This window comes from Cervus elaphus, chromosome 21 (genome assembly GCF_910594005.1).
Source record: "Cervus elaphus chromosome 21, mCerEla1.1, whole genome shotgun sequence".
In the NCBI taxonomy this organism is placed as follows: Eukaryota; Metazoa; Chordata; class Mammalia; order Artiodactyla; family Cervidae; genus Cervus; species Cervus elaphus.
This window is the reverse complement of record NC_057835.1, coordinates 62,266,461-62,285,941: the sequence shown is the minus strand read 5'-3', so window position 1 is coordinate 62,285,941 and position 19,481 is coordinate 62,266,461. Positions and strand designations below refer to the sequence as shown.

At 39.8% G+C, this 19,481-nt stretch overlaps 1 protein-coding gene across 21 annotated transcripts in view; it reads left to right on the top strand.

Annotated features, from left to right (window-relative positions):
* Positions 1-19,481, top strand: part of RIMS2 (regulating synaptic membrane exocytosis 2) — a 590,415-nt gene that overhangs the window by 165,707 nt on the left and 405,227 nt on the right. For all 21 annotated transcript variants that reach the window (XM_043880157.1, XM_043880154.1, XM_043880169.1 and 18 more), the window contains one exon: positions 11,286-11,596. In XM_043880157.1, coding sequence (XP_043736092.1) covers positions 11,286-11,596 — 311 coding nt within the window. The remainder of the gene's footprint in view (positions 1-11,285; positions 11,597-19,481) is intronic.

Here is a 19,481-nt window from a genome sequence, read left to right as displayed (position 1 = left end):
TATTTGTATAGTTTATACCTAAACACTGCTAAACCATATAAAGCATTGTTTTACAAGGTTTTAAACTTTATATTATGAATCATACTGTATATATTTTTCTGAAATTTTTCTTTCTTTATCTATTTTGAGATTTAGATCCACCTACATCTTCTAATTCATTCATTTTGATTGCTGAATATAATTCTTCTGCATGAATATGCTAGATGTACATGGGTTTGATCCCTGGATTGGGAAGATCCCCTGGAGTAGGAAATGTCAACCTGCTCAAGTATTCTTGCCCAGAAAATTCCATGGACAGGGGAGCCTGGTGGGCTCCAGTCTATGGAGTCAGTCAGACATGACTGAGTGAGCACACAAATGCATCCTTATAAGAGGAGGTTTGCACACAGAGAGAAGGTGATGTGAGGATGTAGCAGAGAGAGACCTGAAGGTGCTGTCCTTACAGACTGGACTGATGTAACCACAAGCCAAAGAATGCTGATAGCCATCAGCAGCTGAATGCCAGAAAAGGCAAAGTATTGATTTTCCCTAGAGTCTCTTGAATGAGCAAGGCCCTGTTGATACCTTGCTGTTGGTCCATTGATGCTGAATTTGAATTCAGACTTCTGGTTCTTCAGAACCGTGTGAAAATGTATTTCTAGTTTGTGGTAATTTGTGATAGCAGCCATAGGAAGCTAATCTACTGCTCTTTTCTGATTTTGCCGTTAAAATCTTTTTAGTCTTATAAATTGCATTGGGGAAGTTACCTTTTTTCTCGTTTCTATAATAGTTCAAAAAAGTTTGTGATCACCTTTTCAGCGTTTGGTAAGCATCAAATGTTAAAACCATCTAGACCCCATTTCTTTTTGGTGAGATGATTTTTTTTTTTAAGTTTTCACTGTAGTTTTTTCCTTTTCTCTCTCTCCTCCTCTTTGCCTCCCTTTTGCCTCCCCTCCCCCCCCCTTGCCTTTCCTCTGAGTTTATGTTTTCCTTATTAATAATTTTATGATTGCCTTCATGCAGTGTCTGGTCTCTCCAATGCAGAACCAGGTCTTTAGAAGTGAGCTGGGATCTTGTTTCCATCTTGATATTTAGTGATACTGCAAATTAACATAGTAGTGGTATTTTAAGTTAATGATCTTGCAAATTCATATATACAAACCAAGGTCATGGTTGGCTTTGTTGCAGGTCTTGTTAGAAGACTGTGTCCCATTTATCTGAGCCCAAAGCTATGTGTAATCTGTAGGTTGAGGCAGTTTTCTATAGTATTTTCCAGCTTCTTTTATTAATGAATTCCCTGGGCATCAAGAAGTGAATCTTGACTCCCAAGTTTTCATTTTACAAGGAGCACGTTTAGTTCTTTTATCCCAAAGAGCTCTGTTCTCAGCCATTGGTGCCTGCTTTTTGACTGGGGGCACAGTAGCCCTAAGGCTTCAGCTCTGCTCCTACCTTCATTTTGTTTTAATTTTACTAGTTTATTTCTACTTTTTATAAGCTAAAATTCTGGGTGCAGAAACAAAAATCTTTCTATACAAGCAATATCTATTTTAGCAGAAAAGAGTTAAAAGTTAAGATTTTTATCATGCCATGAAACAAAGTAATATATAAAAATAAGAGTTAAGGAAAGTAGAAAGAGGCTTAAAGGTTTAAGTTTAGGCAGAATGGTAGAGGTCACTATAGTTTTTAGTTCTCTATAATAATTTCCCTGAGGTTTTAAGGATAAGTTAAAATTGTGTTTTTTCAACAATTGTGTGTTTTGTTTTGATAAAAGTACAGATACCTAAAATGTTTAGTAATATTGACTGCATGGCATTACAATAAATGACTATATTTTTAACTTAATTGTCTTTCATTTTCACTTCATTTCCTGTCTTTTAAAAGAGTAGTTTCCTTCTCTGTGCTCTGCAGCCTCCCACCCTGCCCAGAGTAGAGGAACCAGCCATTTTATCAGAAACTAGAAGTTCCCAGTTCTTTCTCTAGATGTGGTTCTGGTTCATACTTTGCACTTTGGCGAATATTAATTTTTGACTGTAACTGACAGTATTCAGTTCACAGAGAAATAGGTATAGTATATTCGAAGTGCCTCTTGGTTTGGATTATTTTATCAGTAAGCTGGCTTCTTTTGGGAAGCTTTGGAATGATGAAGGGGGACGCCATAGTCCTAAATCCAAGCCTGAGGGTTCTTGGGGAGAGTGTCAGGGACACAGTCAAGGAAGAGTCTGCCGCTTCTACCTGTACATGGTGAGGAAGAAGAAAGACAGTGGGAAGGCACAGATGATCAGAGCAATGTTCTAGTCTGTTCTTTTCTCGTCTTTGACTCAGGATGACGATGCTTATTAGTTAAGTCAAAGGGCAGCTTTTACCCTTATTAATGTCAGGCGAGTGTATACTTCTCGGTTTTTGTCTCGTAACAACAAAGATTTGGAGTGACGGATATTAAAGCCTGCTGTGTGTCACAGTTCTCGGGTCTTGGACAGACCGTGGTATAGCTCTCAGGTCTCGAACGGACCGTGTTATAGCTCTTAGACAAATCAGTGTTACAGCTCTATTTTATTTAGATAATAACAGGTAAATCCATTCTCGAGGCGTGAGGGCATGCCGACCCAAAGATGCGAAGAGAAGAGCGCCCCAGCATGCAGGAGAGGGAGAGAGAGAGAGGCCTTTGGCTCCTCTTTTTATATGTTTTTTCCTTCCCCCTGGGCCTGCCCTATGTAAATTTGGCTTAGCCAGGAGTGCTGTTTTACCTGAAGTCCTCGCTCTGGTCCCCGGACCTTTCTTTGACCTTCCTTTGTTCTTTCTTCGCGGGCTTTTCCCTTTCTTGTCTTTTAGCCACCGCCGTTTTGGACTCCTGTTTTCTCTTCTAACTACCTAACATTAATATTTGAGGTTCTTGGAAGCAATATCTTTCTGGATGTCCTTCCAGTACTAGCTTTCCAGAACTACCCTCAGCTCAGGGTGGCACGGAGGGCACAGAAGCAGCTGCATGTCCCTGCCGTGACACTGCCCCAGTGGTGAGGGGCGAGGGATGTGGCCGCTCTGCAGTAGAGACTGCAGGACAGCTACCTGGGGCCGTGACTGAACGGAGGGTTGTTCAGAGACTCGGGGGAGTCAGCAGAGCCTCGGGAGCTGACGTGAGATCAAGTCAACGGTGGAGCCCAGTCTTGTCTGAACCAGACTACCAGACTACGAGTTAGATGAGCTACTGATGTTAGCAGCAGAAGCTCCATGGGACACCCAGATACTTTCTTGGAAAACAGCAGGGGAAGGAGTAGAAATGTAAAGCATAGAGAATGTATCCAAAGGAGCTATTTATCAGGCTAAAATTTAGTACTCAGTTTTGAAAGAAATCTGGCTAATCTGCTGTTGAGGAAAATCAGATAAATAATTAGAGAAATAAACAAGCTATGTTTCTTTGTGAGTAATTTTTCAAAGCCATTATCAATAGCCAAGTAAGACTTGGAGAGTTCCAAGTAAAAATTTCTTCTGTACTGCTGCTGTCTCCTGAGGGACTTAATGAAGACACTGCTGAACTCTCCTGTATCAGCTGACAAATATGATTGTATATTAGCTAGAGATGCCATGCTTGTGGTTCATGGGGAACTTGGCAAAGTCTGGCTGCTTGTCTTGGGACATCAGATGGAAGAAATTTTCTGATACTTGTTTTGTAATCTATAAGCCTGTTACATTGAAATTACATTGATCTCTTAATTCCTTAAGGAACATGTTTGAAAAACTTTAATCCTCTTAAAATATGGTCTGGTACTTCCTTGCCAGCGCTAGCGAAGGGGCATGTAGGTTAGTAGCCTGCAGTGCCACTGAACCCTACCTTTTGAGGGACAGAAACACCATAGATCTAATGATGGGAACAGTAGGGTAATGCTGTAGTTGACTTTTCTGGGTTTCCAGGCCTCTTGAAGACCTCTGCGTTCTTTTTTTCCCCAAATGCAGCCTGGGCCTGGGCAGAGGAGGCATCAGGGATTTATGGTGTGATTGTATTCCTCTTGTATCATTTCTCATAATAGTAATCTAAAGAATATTTGTGCGGTCATTTGCAATTATTTGTCTTCTTTACTATACTTTAAACTCCGTAGCAAAATCTATGTCTGCTGAGCTGTGTTTGCCAGCTCTTAGCATACTGTTTGGCATACACTAGGCATTTAGTGAATACCGAGTGAATGAATAAATAATGAATGAGTTAGTGTTAATAGTTACTTGCACATCTATAAATAAATTAGAATTTTATGGCTTGAATTAATTATATGGTAAATTACAGCTTCATCCAAGTTTGTCTTTTAATACTAAATGTATAATCTTTTAGGAGATTGTATTAGATACATTATATTCAGTGATGTACTGAAAAATGCTAACCACAGGCTCTCTGTAAGAAAATGTCCTGGTTGGTGGTATTTTCCAATTTTCATAATCTAAAAACATCCAGTATGGCTGCTTTCAAGTAACTCAGGTTACTTCATCGAATGCAGAGTTGAGAAGAAATGTGCCCAAGTCGTTCTTAAGACTCAGTGAAAGTTGGCTCCAGAACAACACTGAAGCACATTTTTATGCCCATTTTAGTAATGCATTGTTCTTCACATATAAAGAGTATGCTGGTGACGCATTCAGTAGAACATGTGCTTTAGAAAGATTTTGAATTAATCAACTGCAAATGATAAACTTAGAAAGTTTCTGTAGCTCAACATAATAGAAGTTTATTTCTCACAATGTGAAGTCCACACTGCTGTCTGTGGCTGATCATCAGAGACTCCCTTCCAAGTCGTCATTCAGATTCCCAGGTTCCTTCTTTTTTTTTAATGGATCCTTTATTCCCCAGGGTCTTGAATGAGGAGCTTGATCATCGCATATGAGAGTTTTGAAGAGTAATGCTTGTAATCCAATGGCCAGAACATAATAATGGCCATCTCTACAAGGGAGATTGGGAAATGTAATTTTCTAAGAGAAAAAGGAAATAAATTTAATAGCTAGCTAGCATCTTCCACAGTTTTCTAGTCATGTGATAGGGTTAAACCAATCAGTTTAACACTTTTTTTCTGACAAATGCACACATTGATAAGCATTGTAGATTAGTGGTAGAGCCTAGTCTGATTAGATTGGAGTTTAGATCATTCTTTTATTCTGTGCAAAGATAGCTGGTTTTATCAACTTTGCCTTGGTCTCATTAGCACCAGTCTCTAAGCAGTAATCCTTCATTTCTCTGAGATACTCTGTTATTTCTTATCCCTATTTAGATGAAAATCAGAGTTTTCAGAGGTTTACATTCCTTTAAGTTATTGTATGTAGTTAACATAGTTTTGTTTGTGACTATGAAATTTAGCTATTATATTTACCATTTTTATGGTTTTGAAGAGATATTCCTATTTTCCTTAGTTTTTTCCCCTTTTTAACCCCAACAGGGATGTTTGTGGAAGGGAACATATGGTAACAAGGGGCAAATTTGGGTCACTAGTATTTCACCTCTTATGTTGCTGTATTACTTTGAAAATATTGGGATATTTAGAATTGAAAGTAATAATACCTTATAATTTTGAATCCTGTGTGTCTTTGTATTCTCAGGGCCTAGTTTTTTTTTTTTTTTATAAATGATCACCAACCAAACTAATAGGCTTTAACCTTGGTGATTTATGAGCATATATATTTCTAAGATGTTTTGAAAGCATTTATCATAAGGTACCTTTGCTGGTTAACTTAACTGGTTAAAGGATTCCATTAACAAAAGTCCTGCTATTTTATCCCAAATTAGTTAATTTTTTTCCACAGACACAGAAGTCAGCTCTAATAGACATCAATTGTTTCATAGTCAATTAGTGAAAATTCACGTCACAGCACATGTATGTATTTGTAAGACATTGTTCAGTATCAGCAATTGATAAGTTGCAGTGTATGTAAAGGGCTTCCAGTGAAATTGTCAGTTTCTGTATTAATTTAAGTGAGTGGATTTAGACTTTCTGATCCTTAAATATTAATAGATTCTTAATCCGAGAGTAGGAGGAGATGGTGAGAGAAGGGTAATTCAGTGTTAGGATATGAGGATTACTAGAGGCCAGCAGTTTAGGAAGGAACATAGGATCCAGTCAGAATTCCCTGGTGGCTCAGACGGTAAGGAATACACCTGCGAAGGGGGAAACCTGGGTTTGATCCCCGGGTTGGGAAGATTCCCTGGGGAGGGCATGGCAACCCACTCCAGTATTCTTGCCTGGAGAATCCCGTGGACAGAGGAGCCTGGTGGGCTATAGTCTGTGGAGTTGCAAAGAGTCAGACACGACTAAGCGATTAACCACAGCACAATGTGGATAGCCAGAGAGAATGAGAAAAGTATTAAGACGCAGTGTCTTTAATAGGAATCAGACAGCATCCTTCACACCTTGCAGTCATAATAATAATTTTTATTTATATATCATATATTATATTATATAATATTTATATATTAATATTTATATATTAATATCCACTGAGTGTTAACAGATAAGGAAAGCTAAGCTCATAGTGCTTCTAGTTCTTCTTCTTCTTTTTTTTTTTCATTTTGCACTACCTGGAAATGATACTGTTTGTACAAGGAGTTAATTTAAATTTATAAATTTGTACAAATAGTATCATGCACTTACCTAGTTTACACTGAGGTGAATGGGTAGGGCTGGTTATGGCCTCCTCCAGCCTAGCCTGGCCACTCTGAGGAGCACACTTGTGACTCACTGGGCATGATGAGCTGGGAATTGCCGCCATGGTGGCATCAGAGTCACCTGTAGGATTTGGCAAATAAAAGGAAATAACGGATTTCTGCATTCTTTCCCAATTTCTGATCTAGTAGGTCTGGGTGTCGCCTGAAAAGGTGCACTTCTAAAGTTTCCAGGTGACACTTACGCTGCTGTTCTAGGGACACTCTTGAGACTCTCTGAAAGAGTTTAAGTCACCTGCTTACCTTGTGACAAATAATGAAGCAGCAGTAAGATGTTTCTGCAGATGATCATGATTGGATAGTTCACAAACTCTCATTTCTGTTTCATTATCAATTACCAGGGGCAAAAGGATGTTATTCTTCAATATTCTGAGTGTGACTTAGCCCAGATAACTTCATATCATAAAATCATATAGCTGTATTATCACTGTTAACATGAATCATAATTTTTAAAAATAAAGCAGAAAGGTTCAAATTAATTTTTAATATTATTTTCTGGTTCTGTATTTAGTTGCTTTCACTTTTAAAAGAGATCTGCAGTACCTACATTTGTCACAAGATGGCATTTAAAAGCCGAAGATTTTGGTCGAAATTTGATTTTTGAGACTATTGATGAGTTCGATGTATTTATGTTTCATATGTATTGAAACCAAAAGAAATTTGAACTATGATGTATTTTTAAAAATTTGAGTGAGATTTTGATATTTTAATATCAAAAATGCTTTCTTATTTACTTATAAAAATAAGACAGTAACAAAAATTAATGTTATTGATGACTAATTCTTTTGGAAATGGATGAACATGAGTCTTAGTGTAATAGCATAAAAATTTTATTACACTACATCCCCCAGAAAGATTTCAAATGATTTCAAGTTAGCAAACATTTAGAAGGTCTTACTGTTTTATAATGTATAAACTCTTATTATGCAAATAGGGTTTCCCAGGTGGCTCAGTGGTATTCCTTCTGCCAATGCAAGGAATGCAGGAGAATGGGTTCAATCCCTGGGTTGGGAAGATCCCCTGGAGTAGGAAATGGCAACCCACTCCAGTATTTTTGTCTGGAGAATCTCATGGATAGAGGAACCTGGTGGGCTACTGTCAATAGGGTCGCAAGAACTGGACACAACAGAGCAACTGATTCAAGCAACTGACTGAGCAAACAGATTCAAGGGATTATGTCTGATAGACAGAGTGCCTGAAGAACTATGGATGGAGGTTCGTGACATTGTACAGGAGGCAGGGATCAAGACCACCCCTAAGGACAAGAAATGCAAAAGGCAAAATGGTTGTCTGAGGAGGCCTTACAAATAGCTGTGAATAGAAGAGAAGCGAAAGGCAAAGGAGAAAAGGAAAGATATTCCCATTTGAATGCAGAGTTCCAAAGAATAGCCAGGAGAGATAAGAAAGCCTTCCTCAGTGATCAGTGCAAAGAAATAGAGGAAAACAATAGAATGGGAAAGACTAGAGATCTCTTCAAGAAAATTAGAGATACCAAGGGAATATTTCATACAAAGATGGGCACAATAAAGGACAGAAATGGTATGGGCCTAACAGAAGCAGAAGATATTAAGAAGAGGTGGCAAGAATACACAGAAGAACTGTGCAAAAAGATCCTCATGACCCAGATAATCATGATGGTGTGATCACTCACCTAGAACCAGGTATCCTGGAATGCGAGGTCAAGTGGGCCTTAGGAAGCATCACTACAAACAAAACTAGTGGAGGTGATGGAATTCCAGTTGAGCTATTTCAAATCCTGAAAGATGATGCTGTGAAAGTGCTGCACTCAATATGCCAGCAAGTTTGGAAAACTCAGCAGTGGCCATAGGACTGGAAAAGGTCAGTTTTCATTCCAATCCCCAAAAAAGGCAATGCCAAAGAATGCTCAGACTACTGCACAATTTCACGCATCTCACATGCTAGTAAAGTAACGCTCAAAATTCTCCAAGCCAGGCTTCAACAGTACATGAACTGTGAACTTCCAGATGTTCAAGCTGGTTTTAGAAAAGGCAGAGGAACCAGAGATCAAATTGCCAACATCTGCTGGATTATCAAAAAAGCAAGAGTGTTCCAGAAAAACATCTACTTCTCTTTATTGACAGTGCCAAAGCCTTTGTGTGGACCACAACAAACTCTGGAAAATTCTTAAAGAGATGGGAATACCAGACCACCTGACCTCTTGAGAAATCTGTATGCAGGTCAGGAAGCTACAGTTAGAACTGGACATGGAACAACAGACTGGTTCTGAATAGGGAAAGGAGTACGTCAAGGCTGTATGTTGTCACCTTGCTTATTTAACTTATATGCAGAGTACATCATGAGAAACATTGGGCTGGATGAAGCACAAGCTGGAATCAAGATTGCCAGGAGAAGTATCAATAACCTCAGATATGCAGATGACACCACCCTTATGGCAGAAAGCAAAGAAGAACTAAAGAGCCTCTTGATGAAGGTGCAAGAGGAGAGTGAAAAAGTTGGCTTAAAACTCAGCATTCAGAAAACTAAGATAATGGCATCCAGTCCCATCACTTCATGGCAAATAGACGGGGAAACAGTGGAAACAGTGTCAGACTTTATTTTCTTGGGCTCCAAAATCACTGCAGATGGTGACTGCAGCCATGAAATTAAAAGATGCTTATTCCTTGGGAGTTATGACCAACCTAGATAGCATGTTAAAAAGTAGAGACTTTAGTTTTCCAACAAAGGTCCATCTAGTCAAGGCTATGGTTTTTCCAGTAGTCATGTATGCATGTGAGAGTTGGACTGTGAAGAAAGCTGAGCGCCGAAGAATTGATGCTTTTGAACTGTGGTGTTGGAGAAGACTCTTGAGAGTTCCTTGGACTGCAAGGAGATCCAACCAGTCCATCTTAAAGGAAATCAGTCTGAATATTCATTTGAAGGACTGATGCTGAAGCTGAAACTCCAATACTTTGGCCACCTGATGCAAAGAACTGACTCATTTGAAAAGACCCTCGTGCTGGGAAAGATTGAAGGCAGGAGGAGAAGGGCGTGACAGAGGATGAGATGGTTGGATGGCTTCACTGACTCAATGGACATGAGTTTGAGTAATCTCTGGTAGTTGGTGACGGACAGGGAGGTCTGGCTTGCTGGGGTCCCTGGGGTCACAAAGAGTCGGACACGACTGAGCGGCTGAACTGAACTGAGCAACTGAGCATGCACGCATGTGCATTATGCAAATAGAAGATATAGATGTTGCCCCCAGTGAGCTTTGAATTTAGTTGGAGAAACATGAAGAGAAATGTATATCCAATTTGAAGAGAGAACAAAATAAAAATGATCAAGTGCAGTGTTGTTTGATATAGACTGTACAAACAATGTGAACTGAAATAATGGGCAATGAAGCAAAAATTTTAAATTGCATTTTACAAAAGCATCCTTGTATCAGTAGAAAATAGCATGTTGAATTTTTCTTTTACTGCTATTATCTATATTATTATAATTGATTCAAACCAAGAAGAAATGTTGAACCATCTGGAGAGCCTTAAGATTTAGTATTTGACATAAATATGACATTAAAAAACACTTGATTTTTTTCTTGATTAATTGAAAAACATTTTTCAGAAGAAGGTAAAGTTTATCTGCCCATACAGATGTTAATTTTAAAATTCTTTGATTCCTGAAGTCTGAAAAACACATCTATTAAAAAAATCAAGAGTAGGATGATGGTTACCAGGGGATGAGAGGGAGAAAAGGGAATTTGCTGTTTAATGGATATAGACTGAATTTTACAAGACACACAAATTTTGGAGATCTGTTTCACAACAATGTGAATATACCTAATACTACTGAACTGTGCACTTAAAAATGGTTAAATGGTGCATTTTATGTGAAGTGTCCTAGTAAAATTATGGAATTGTTAGGTTTCTATTAATCAGCAATATTCCTAGCTTTATTTTAGCCATTAAGAGCTACTCAAAAGAAATAAAAGCCCCTCAAGAAGCTGTAATATATTTGGTGATAAAAGATTAACCTAGTATTAGTAGGTAACGTACTGAAAGTCCAACATAAACCAGGCATTGTGCCATTGTGCCAGACATTTTATATAAATTATTTCAATCCTCAAAACAATAATCGGAAAATGAATATTACTATCCCTATTTCTTATTTTATCATTAAGGGAACTAAGTTTTATAAACATGAAGGTTCAGTACCTTGTTGAGCTTTGAATATATTTGGAGAAACTGAAGAGACATGTATATCCGATTTGAAGAGAAAAGAAAATAAAATTGTTGCCAAGGTTCCTTGGAGTTGGTGTTAAATCCAATTTTTTTCTAGCCTCAAAATCCATTTTCTGTGTATTTTACTATGCCCCTATTTTAAATAAAAAGCAATTAAAGATTACAAAGGAAGAACTAGTAATTTTGCATTCTAGTTTGGTATTTCTGCTGCCAGTAAATATTGTCTATTTCATTATAGTTATTTTGACAGAGTTAAAAGATATGCGATTTAATTTACAATAGTAGTTAATCTGGATTATGTTTTAACTTTAGAAAGAATGATCATGCATTTATATATATATTTTGTTAGCTTGTCTCTCCTTTTACTTGCTTTTAACTTTGGAAACACTAATTTCTTTTCCCTGTATATTCACATGCAGGTTATGTGGGTATGTAATTTGTGCCGAAAACAACAAGAAATCCTCACTAAATCGGGAGCATGGTTTTATAATAGTGGATCTAATACACCACAGCAACCTGATCAAAAGGTTCTCAGAGGACTGCGGAATGAGGAGGCGCCTCAGGAGAAGAAAGCAAAACTGCATGAGCAGGCCCAGTTCCAAGGACCCTCAGGTGACTTATCTGTACCTGCAGTGGAGAAAAGTCGATCTCATGGGCTCACAAGACAGGATTCTATTAAAAATGGGTCAGGAGTGAAGCACCAAATTGCCAGTGACGTAGCTTCAGACAGGTAAACATTTTGCTTAATCTTTAGGTAAATATTATTTTTGAACTTCATTCCAAACAGAAATAAAAATACATGACATGTTTAGGCAACAAATGAGTTGTCTAAATATAATGTAAATGTCCATATGTTTTATAGAAATGCTGAAAGTGATGTTAGGACTTGAGCTCTTATATGTTTGAACAGTCTTAGATTTGATGAAGGAGTGTCAGATTGTTCCGGAATGAAGAAGTGAAATGAAACAGGGAGCCTAGATAGGAGGTTATGATCCCAGGAAAGACAAATGGGCGTAAGAGCAATGGGAATGAAGAAGAGATGGTTTTTTAAGACACTTTGGAAAGGTTGGATTGATGGGACCAACTGGAAGAGGAATTGAGAGAATGGGGAAGATTAATCACATTTCCAAAGGTTCTACCTCAGGTTGAAGCATGAAGTGGTTTTCCAACTGATGAAAGGGTTTCATAGTTTGGTTTTTCCATTGAGTAACTCTGTTATTTACTCTTTGGCTCAGTTCTTTGGGCTTCTCCATGTTCAAACTGTTAGACTTTTAAAAATAGTTTATGGGTCTTAGATTTCCTAATTTTGGAAGGAGGAGAGTGAAAAATTTTGTTGGGAAGATTATTTTTCTATACCATATTCCTCTGTTTGAACTGAAAATTTAAAAAAACATCTAGTTTACACTATGTTTGTTATCTGGAAGTGGCAGATACATTTACATTTGAACAACTATAAAGTCATACATTTGTTGAAACACAAATCTAAGTTGTGCTTACAGGTGGGTTCTGAGTGTTACTGAATGCAAGTCTGTGTGCCCCATGCAGTGAGGCCAAATGGTACCAAAGCTCCGGAGTCTGGAACAGAGAAAAATATATTGCAATGCCATGAGAGGCGACGGGTGGCTCACATCCTCAGAACCCCAAAACTTTCAGCAAAGCCCATTATAGGAAAGGTGAGGGAGGGGTATCGTTAGCGTCAGATCCTTTGTTCTTGAGGTCAGGTCATGGTTGGGTCAGAATATTCCCGCGAACCTCCACCAAAACAAATGATATTCTCTGTTCTGACAAGGAAAGGCAAGGTCCCGAGACTCAGCCTTTGCTCTCTGAGGTCCAGGCCCTGGCTAAGAGAAGGGGGCTGGTTACCCTGCCCAGGAGTGTTCACATCCAGCCCCCGGTCTGGGTCCTCCTATGGGATCCGGGCCTGGCAGATGAGGCCGGCAGTGCTCTCAGGATGGGGTCCCCAGACCCTGCACAGCCGTCATCACTGAGGGAACCCAGTGCCCAGGACTGCAGGCTTTTCATTTAAACTGGAGAGAATCATTTGTGGCAAATACCAGTCAGATTAATTCCCAGCTCACAAAAATTACCCTTCTTTGATAATAGTCCCAACCACAGAGGTGGACCTGAAGTAATGGTGTACAGTGTTCTTGCAACTTAACCCTGACCTCTGGCCACCTCCTAGGGGTAGACAACTGATCAAGCTGTACCAGTTTCTGAAACTTGAATGGACAGACCGAAGCTGTTACCTTAGTGACAGTTATCCACATACTCAGGTGCTGAGGCCTCCATGGACTGTGACTCATGGAGACTGCCCCCGCTGTTCGGTCGAGGCCTGGGCCCAGCCACTGGGCGGGCTTGGCAGGGGCTCTGGAACTTTGCAGGGCACAGTCCTTAGCCTGTCCCAGGCCACCCCAGCTCACCTGCTGGTCCCTAGGCCGGAGGCCCAGGAAGACCTGGGCCTCCATGGACTGTGACTCATGGAGATTGCCCCCGCTGTTCGGTCGAGGCCTGGGCCCAGCCACTGGGCGGGCTTGGCAGGGGCTCTGGAACTTTGCAGGGCACAGTCCTTAGCCTGTCCCAGGCCACCCCAGCTCACCTGCTGGTCCCTAGGCCGGAGGCCCAGGAAGACCTGGGGCACAACCCACCTCTCACTGCACTTTCTGCCTGGAGGATCGCTGGGAGTCTGACTGTTGGCAGAGGGGCATCTCTAGCCACTGCTCTAAGGGTCTTGTGCTAATGGCCACTTCTGGCCAGGTAAGAGTGGCATGCTAAGGACTGTCTGCCCACACTGTCCCTATTACAATTCGAAGGCAAAGAACAAATCTCTCCTTTAAAGTTAACATCAGATTCTGCTCAGTAGGAGTTTCTTAGTAACACAGTTTGAGTTGCGGTTTGTGATGTAGATCCCCTCCAGCTTGAGGGCACCTGCTGCTGCTGCTCAGTCACTGCAGCCGTGCCTGACTCTGTGCGACCCAGTGGGCTGTAGCCCACCAGGCTCCTCTGTCCATGGGATTCTCCAGGCGAGGATACTGCAGTGGATTGTCATTTCCATCTCCAGAGGATCTTCCTGACCCAGGGATTAGTCACCTGACCCCCGCCCATTTTCACAGTAACAGCTCTTAACTGTCTTTCAGCAGAGACTGGACTTTGGCCGCTGGCCTGTGGTCTGACCCTACGTAGGGTGGTGGTGCCCTCCAACCTCTGTCTGCCACCCGGTCAGTCTTCTCTGGCTGGACACCCTGCCAGGTGCCAGGAATGGAAAAGCTCAGACTCAAAACCCAGAAGAGAGGAGGGTTGGCTGAGAACTGGAGGGCTGTGATCCTCCACATCTGTGGGGTGGGGAAGGTGCTCAGCTGAGGCGGAAGAACCCAAGCCAGGCTGGCTGCCAGCTAGACCTGTCCCCTGGTGTCCATGACCCTCCAGGCTCATGGCGGTGTGGAGTCTGGCCATCTCGACTCCTCTGCTGGCTGTCGGAGCCTTGCCTGCCGCTAGCAGATGTGCCCTGGAGGCGTGCCTTCAGCCCCATCACCCACGCCCCTCCTGTGTCCAGTATAGCTGAGGCATGCTGCCTCTATTACATGAGCACTCAATTATAACAGGTAAGGTGACCATGAGTCACTTTGCCGTTGTTCAGTCGCTAAGTCGTATCTGACTCTTTGTGAACTCATGGACTGTAGCCCACCAGGCTCCTCTGTCCATGGATTTCCTAGGCAGGAATACCGGAATGGGTTGCCATTTCCTTCTCCAGGACGAGGCACTTGAGAAGATGCCTAAAGCCACCATCTTGGTGTGTTGCTACATCTTAGGAAAATAATGAAATGATGGCTGTGCTGATTGTTTGAAAACTAGCAAAAGTGAAACAGACAATATAAATCTTATCTTGGGCAAAACAGGGGTGATTTCATGGCTGGTATGCTGTGAACACATCTCAGTGCAAAATCTCAGGAACTCAGGAATTTTAAGGTTAGAGGGCCATCTTAGATTGAGGACCACCTTAAGCACACAAAAATTTAAGAGCAGGTAGTTTTATATGTAAGGCAATCCAAGGCATTGCCTGTAGGGAGGTGGGAAGTGATCCAGTTAAGGAAGGAATACAATATCAGATGCATTCAAGACCTTAACCTCTTAGCAATTGTGTCTCAATCTTACTGGTACTTTTGGGAGACAAAGTATCACTTCCTCAGAGTTATCCCATGCAATGGGCAAGGAGGCTGGAGATATGTATCCATAACTTTCCTTTGTATTGGATTAAGACTATTTCTGGTAGGTATTAACTCTCTGGAACTCATTGCTCAAGTATATTCCTGTGCCAGAGAAAACAGTCAGGCAGAATATTACAAATACAGTTAGAAAGCATCACTATGTAGGGAACAGTGAAGGAATAAGGCAATGTGGGTTGAGACAGCAGCAGTGTCTGCTACACAAGGACTTCACGAATCAGGAAAATTTGTGAAATGGCAAGAGTAATGGTCAAACTATATGAACTTGGATGAAAAAAATAGATGAAAACCAATGGAGATAGGATTTTAAATGAATAAATGGCAATAAAATGGATAATGGAAGCAGACTCCTTCAAAAACTAGATAGCTGAATGAGATAGTTTCCTTTGGACTCTAGAAAGTTAGGTTTAGGAATAAAAAAGGAAATATTAGAACCCTGGATTACATAATAATTATTAAGTTTTGGAGTGCATATTATTAGGATTATGGATGTTAAAAATAAATCCAACAAATTTATGAGTACTTCACCATTGTAGGGAAATTAGAAGCATATCTCTAATCTTTGAAGAAGGTGGTAAAAACAAATATATTACTTTCAGTATTATCCCTTGATGCTTCTTTCACTAACAAAGTACTAGCCCAAATGAACGGTAGAATTCTGACACATTATAGGGAAGCAAGATGTAGTCGTTCTTTTTTTAATTTTTTCTTTTGTCTGGTGCCTTTGACATCTGTAACTAGTAAATGCATACTTTACTGACTCAATGTATCCTGTAATTATATCCTTGCTTTCTGAACCTCATACAAATCAAACCAACAGCCCCTTTTGTTAAGAAGAATTACTTTTAGTTAGGGAAGAAGTCAAGAAAAAGAGTGTTTATTTTTTTAATGCAGGTTCTATATTAATTTATTAGGCGTGTACGTGTGGACCTTTTGAATTTTTTTCCCTAGAGCAAGGGATCAGCAAACTCTGTTGCTGGCATCAAATCTGTGCCGTATGTCTTGTAAATAGTTTTGTTGAAACACAGACACATCTGTTAGTTTAGTTATTGTCTGTGGCTACTTTCAGCTAAAACTCCAGAGTTGAGCAGTTAGAAGAAACCAGTTATATGGCCTTCATAGCTTATATTGTCTACGCTGCTGCTGCTGCTGCTAAACCGCCTCAGTCGTGTCCGACTCCGTGCGACCCCAGAGACGGCAGCCCACCAGGCTCCGCCGTCCCTGGGATTCTCCAGGCAAGAACACTGGAGTGGGTTGCCATTTCCTTCTCCAATGCATGAAAGTGAAAAGTCAAAGTGAAGTCACTCAGTCGTGTCCGACTCTTCGTGACCCCATGGACTGCAGCCTACCAGGCTCCTCCGTCCATGGGATTTTCCAGGCAAGAGTACTGGAGTGGGGTGCCATTGCCTTCTCCGATAATATCTATGACCCTTTACAAAAAAAGTTTGTCTTTTCCTGTCCTAGAGAGAGAGTGGTTAGCTCTCTTAGCAGTGTTGAAATTTCTCTGTTCTTTGCTTATTTTCTTCTGTTTCTATTTAAATTACTTCAGGTAAGCCTGTTTCCTTGTTCCCCTTACCTCCCTCTCCTCTCTCACTGTCTTTTCTTTCTCTCTCCCCATGTCTCTCTCCTGTCTTACTGGAATGAGTCTTCCAGCAATATTTGACTTGGACAGTAATATGAATTTTCTCATAAAGCATATAGCTCCAGTTTAAAGTACAATATTATTAATACTTTGTTCTTTAATATCATTCAGAAACCAGCAGCCTCAAAAAGAGAAACTTTGGTTTAATTAATTTAAATCTATGGACCTAGAACTATGCTTGAAGGAAAATTATGTTATATTATCTTGCTTTTAGGAGGCTTTAGTTTAATTTTTAACTATATACTATAGTGGTTTTGACCTATTTTATGACTTTTTATTTTAGCACAGATCTTCAGTTCAGTTCAGCTCAGTCGCTCAGTCGTGTCCGACTCTTTGCAACCCCATGAATCGCAGCACGCCAGGCCTCCCTGTCCATCACCAACTCCCAGAGTTTACTCAAACTCATGTCCATCGAGTCGGTGATGCCATCCAGCCATCTCATTCTCTGTCGTCCCCTTCTCCTCCTGCCCCCAACCCCTCCCAGCATCAGGGTCTTTTCCAATGAGTCAGCTCTTTGCATGAGGTGGCCAAAGTACTAAGAGTTTCAGCTTCAGCATCAGTCCTTCCAATGAACACCCAGGACTGATCTCCTTTAGGATGGACTGGTTGGATCTTCTTGCAGTCCAAGGGACTCTCAAGAGTCTTCTCCAACACCACAGTTCAAAAGCATCAACTCTTTGGCACCCAGCTTTCTTCACAGTCCAACTCTCACATCCATACATGACCACTGGAAAAACCATAGCCTTGACTAGACGGACCTTTGTTGGCAAAGTAATGTCTCTGCACAGATCTTAGCACAGTGCTTTACACATAGACCTTTAGTATTTACTGAATGGTGAATACCAAGTTGTCTCTAGAACTTAACTCTAAGTTATTAATAATGAGTATTTACTTAATTTACTTATTTACAAAAATAGCAAATGTTTGTTATCAACTTAGATACAAAATATTGTTAGAGATTTTCAAATGGTTTTCCTTCACAGTAAGTTTTAAAATGACTGCTTTTTTTGTTAGGCGCAGTTTGCTTACCCTCTGCCTTACTGTGTCCCCCAGAAGTGCCCAGTGCTTTCCCAGCCTTTAATTTACATGCATATAACCTGACAATTTTATTAAAATAAAGATTTGAATTTAATAGGTTTGAGGGAGCATCTGAGAATCTGTATTTCTAACAAGCTCCCAAGAGATGCCAGTACTCCTAGTGGAGACCAGTGGCAAAGCACAAAGGCCTTTAGAGACCTGTTAGGGAGGGAAACACCAATGTCCTTTAATAGCTCAGTGGCAGTTGTCCTCTGTAGCTCTGTCACTAAGAGGCATAACACTTAGTGGACTTTTGTGGTTCTTAAAGGCAGCACCGTTCCATATTTGAGTATACTGTTCTGATACATTTATTGAGTGGGGCACATGTTGGCCACATTCATGTAGCTGTAAGTATCTGACTCCTTTATTATAACATATTGGGATGTTGTTCTTCAGCATTTACTTATTTAAATATATTTTATTTTTTATAAATTATTTTCTCTTTATTATAGGGTTAGGAATATATATATGTCTTAAAAATTATGTAATTTATCAGGACAATTTCTTCCTCTGAATTTCCTTTTCAGGGTAGTAAAGAGGATGTTACAAAGTGTTTTATAAAGAGGCTTTGGGAAGGAAGAGGGTTGTGAACCACCAGGTTAGAGGATCTAAGATGGGATGTAGAGGAAAGTGGGCAAAATAACTATTCTTAAAACTATATGTTTTCTTAAAAAATTACAGGAAAACCAAAGTAAAAACTGTTTTAAAACAGTTGATGTTTTTATACATTTGAAATTATTGAAAAGTTGAATGCTTCATACTTTTCATTGTTGGAAATTAATGAAATTTAAGAATAGCTAATTGGTTTTTTTTTCTTTTATTATTATTATTAATTTGGCTGCACTGGGTCTTAGTTGCAGCATGTGGAATCTAGTCCCTGACCAGGGATCAAACCCATGCCCCCTGCACCGGGAGCATGAAGTCTTTGTCACTGGACCACCAGGGAAGAGCCTGTTTTTTTCTTTTGTGTAAAATTTTACTATTTATCTTTTTAGCACTTCCTAGAACATTGGGAGAAGTTAAAAAAACAAGAAATAGTGTGACTAATTTGTATGGCGAAAGAGGTACCAAAACTGGAAGTTAGATGTGGGTCCTGTTCTCGCTTCTTCCCTTTGCTCTCAGCATTTGTAGATGTATGTCTGTTTTCTGTGTTCACTTTTCTCATTTCTGAAATAGGAAGGGCACGCCCCAAGATCTTAAAAAACACGCCAGCTCTAAAATTCTTTGTTATGTTATATTTTAAGGTCTTCTGCCATGGTATAAATTTGGAAGCATTTTCTTCCATTTATTTCCCCTCTCCTGTAATTCACAGTATTGTGTTAAATTAGTTGAAGATTATATTCATTCATATTATAATAACTCATTATAATAATTCATTTATTTAACAAATATTTATTGAAATTCAGTACAGATATTACCTTTTACCACATGGCTCAGATAACTTCAGCATGATTCATATTTAAAATTGAATATATTGAGAATATTAGGTTAAATCTTCAATAATAAATTTTGACTCTGATCTTGTAATTGTCTTATTATGTAATATTTCTTTCATTTTTCCTACTTCCTTATTCTATTGTGAAACAAAAATTTAAAAGTAATAGGAAAAAGTAACAGAGTTACCTGTTTCTAATGGACTGTGAAGCATTTTAAGAAGCATAGCACAAAGAATATAT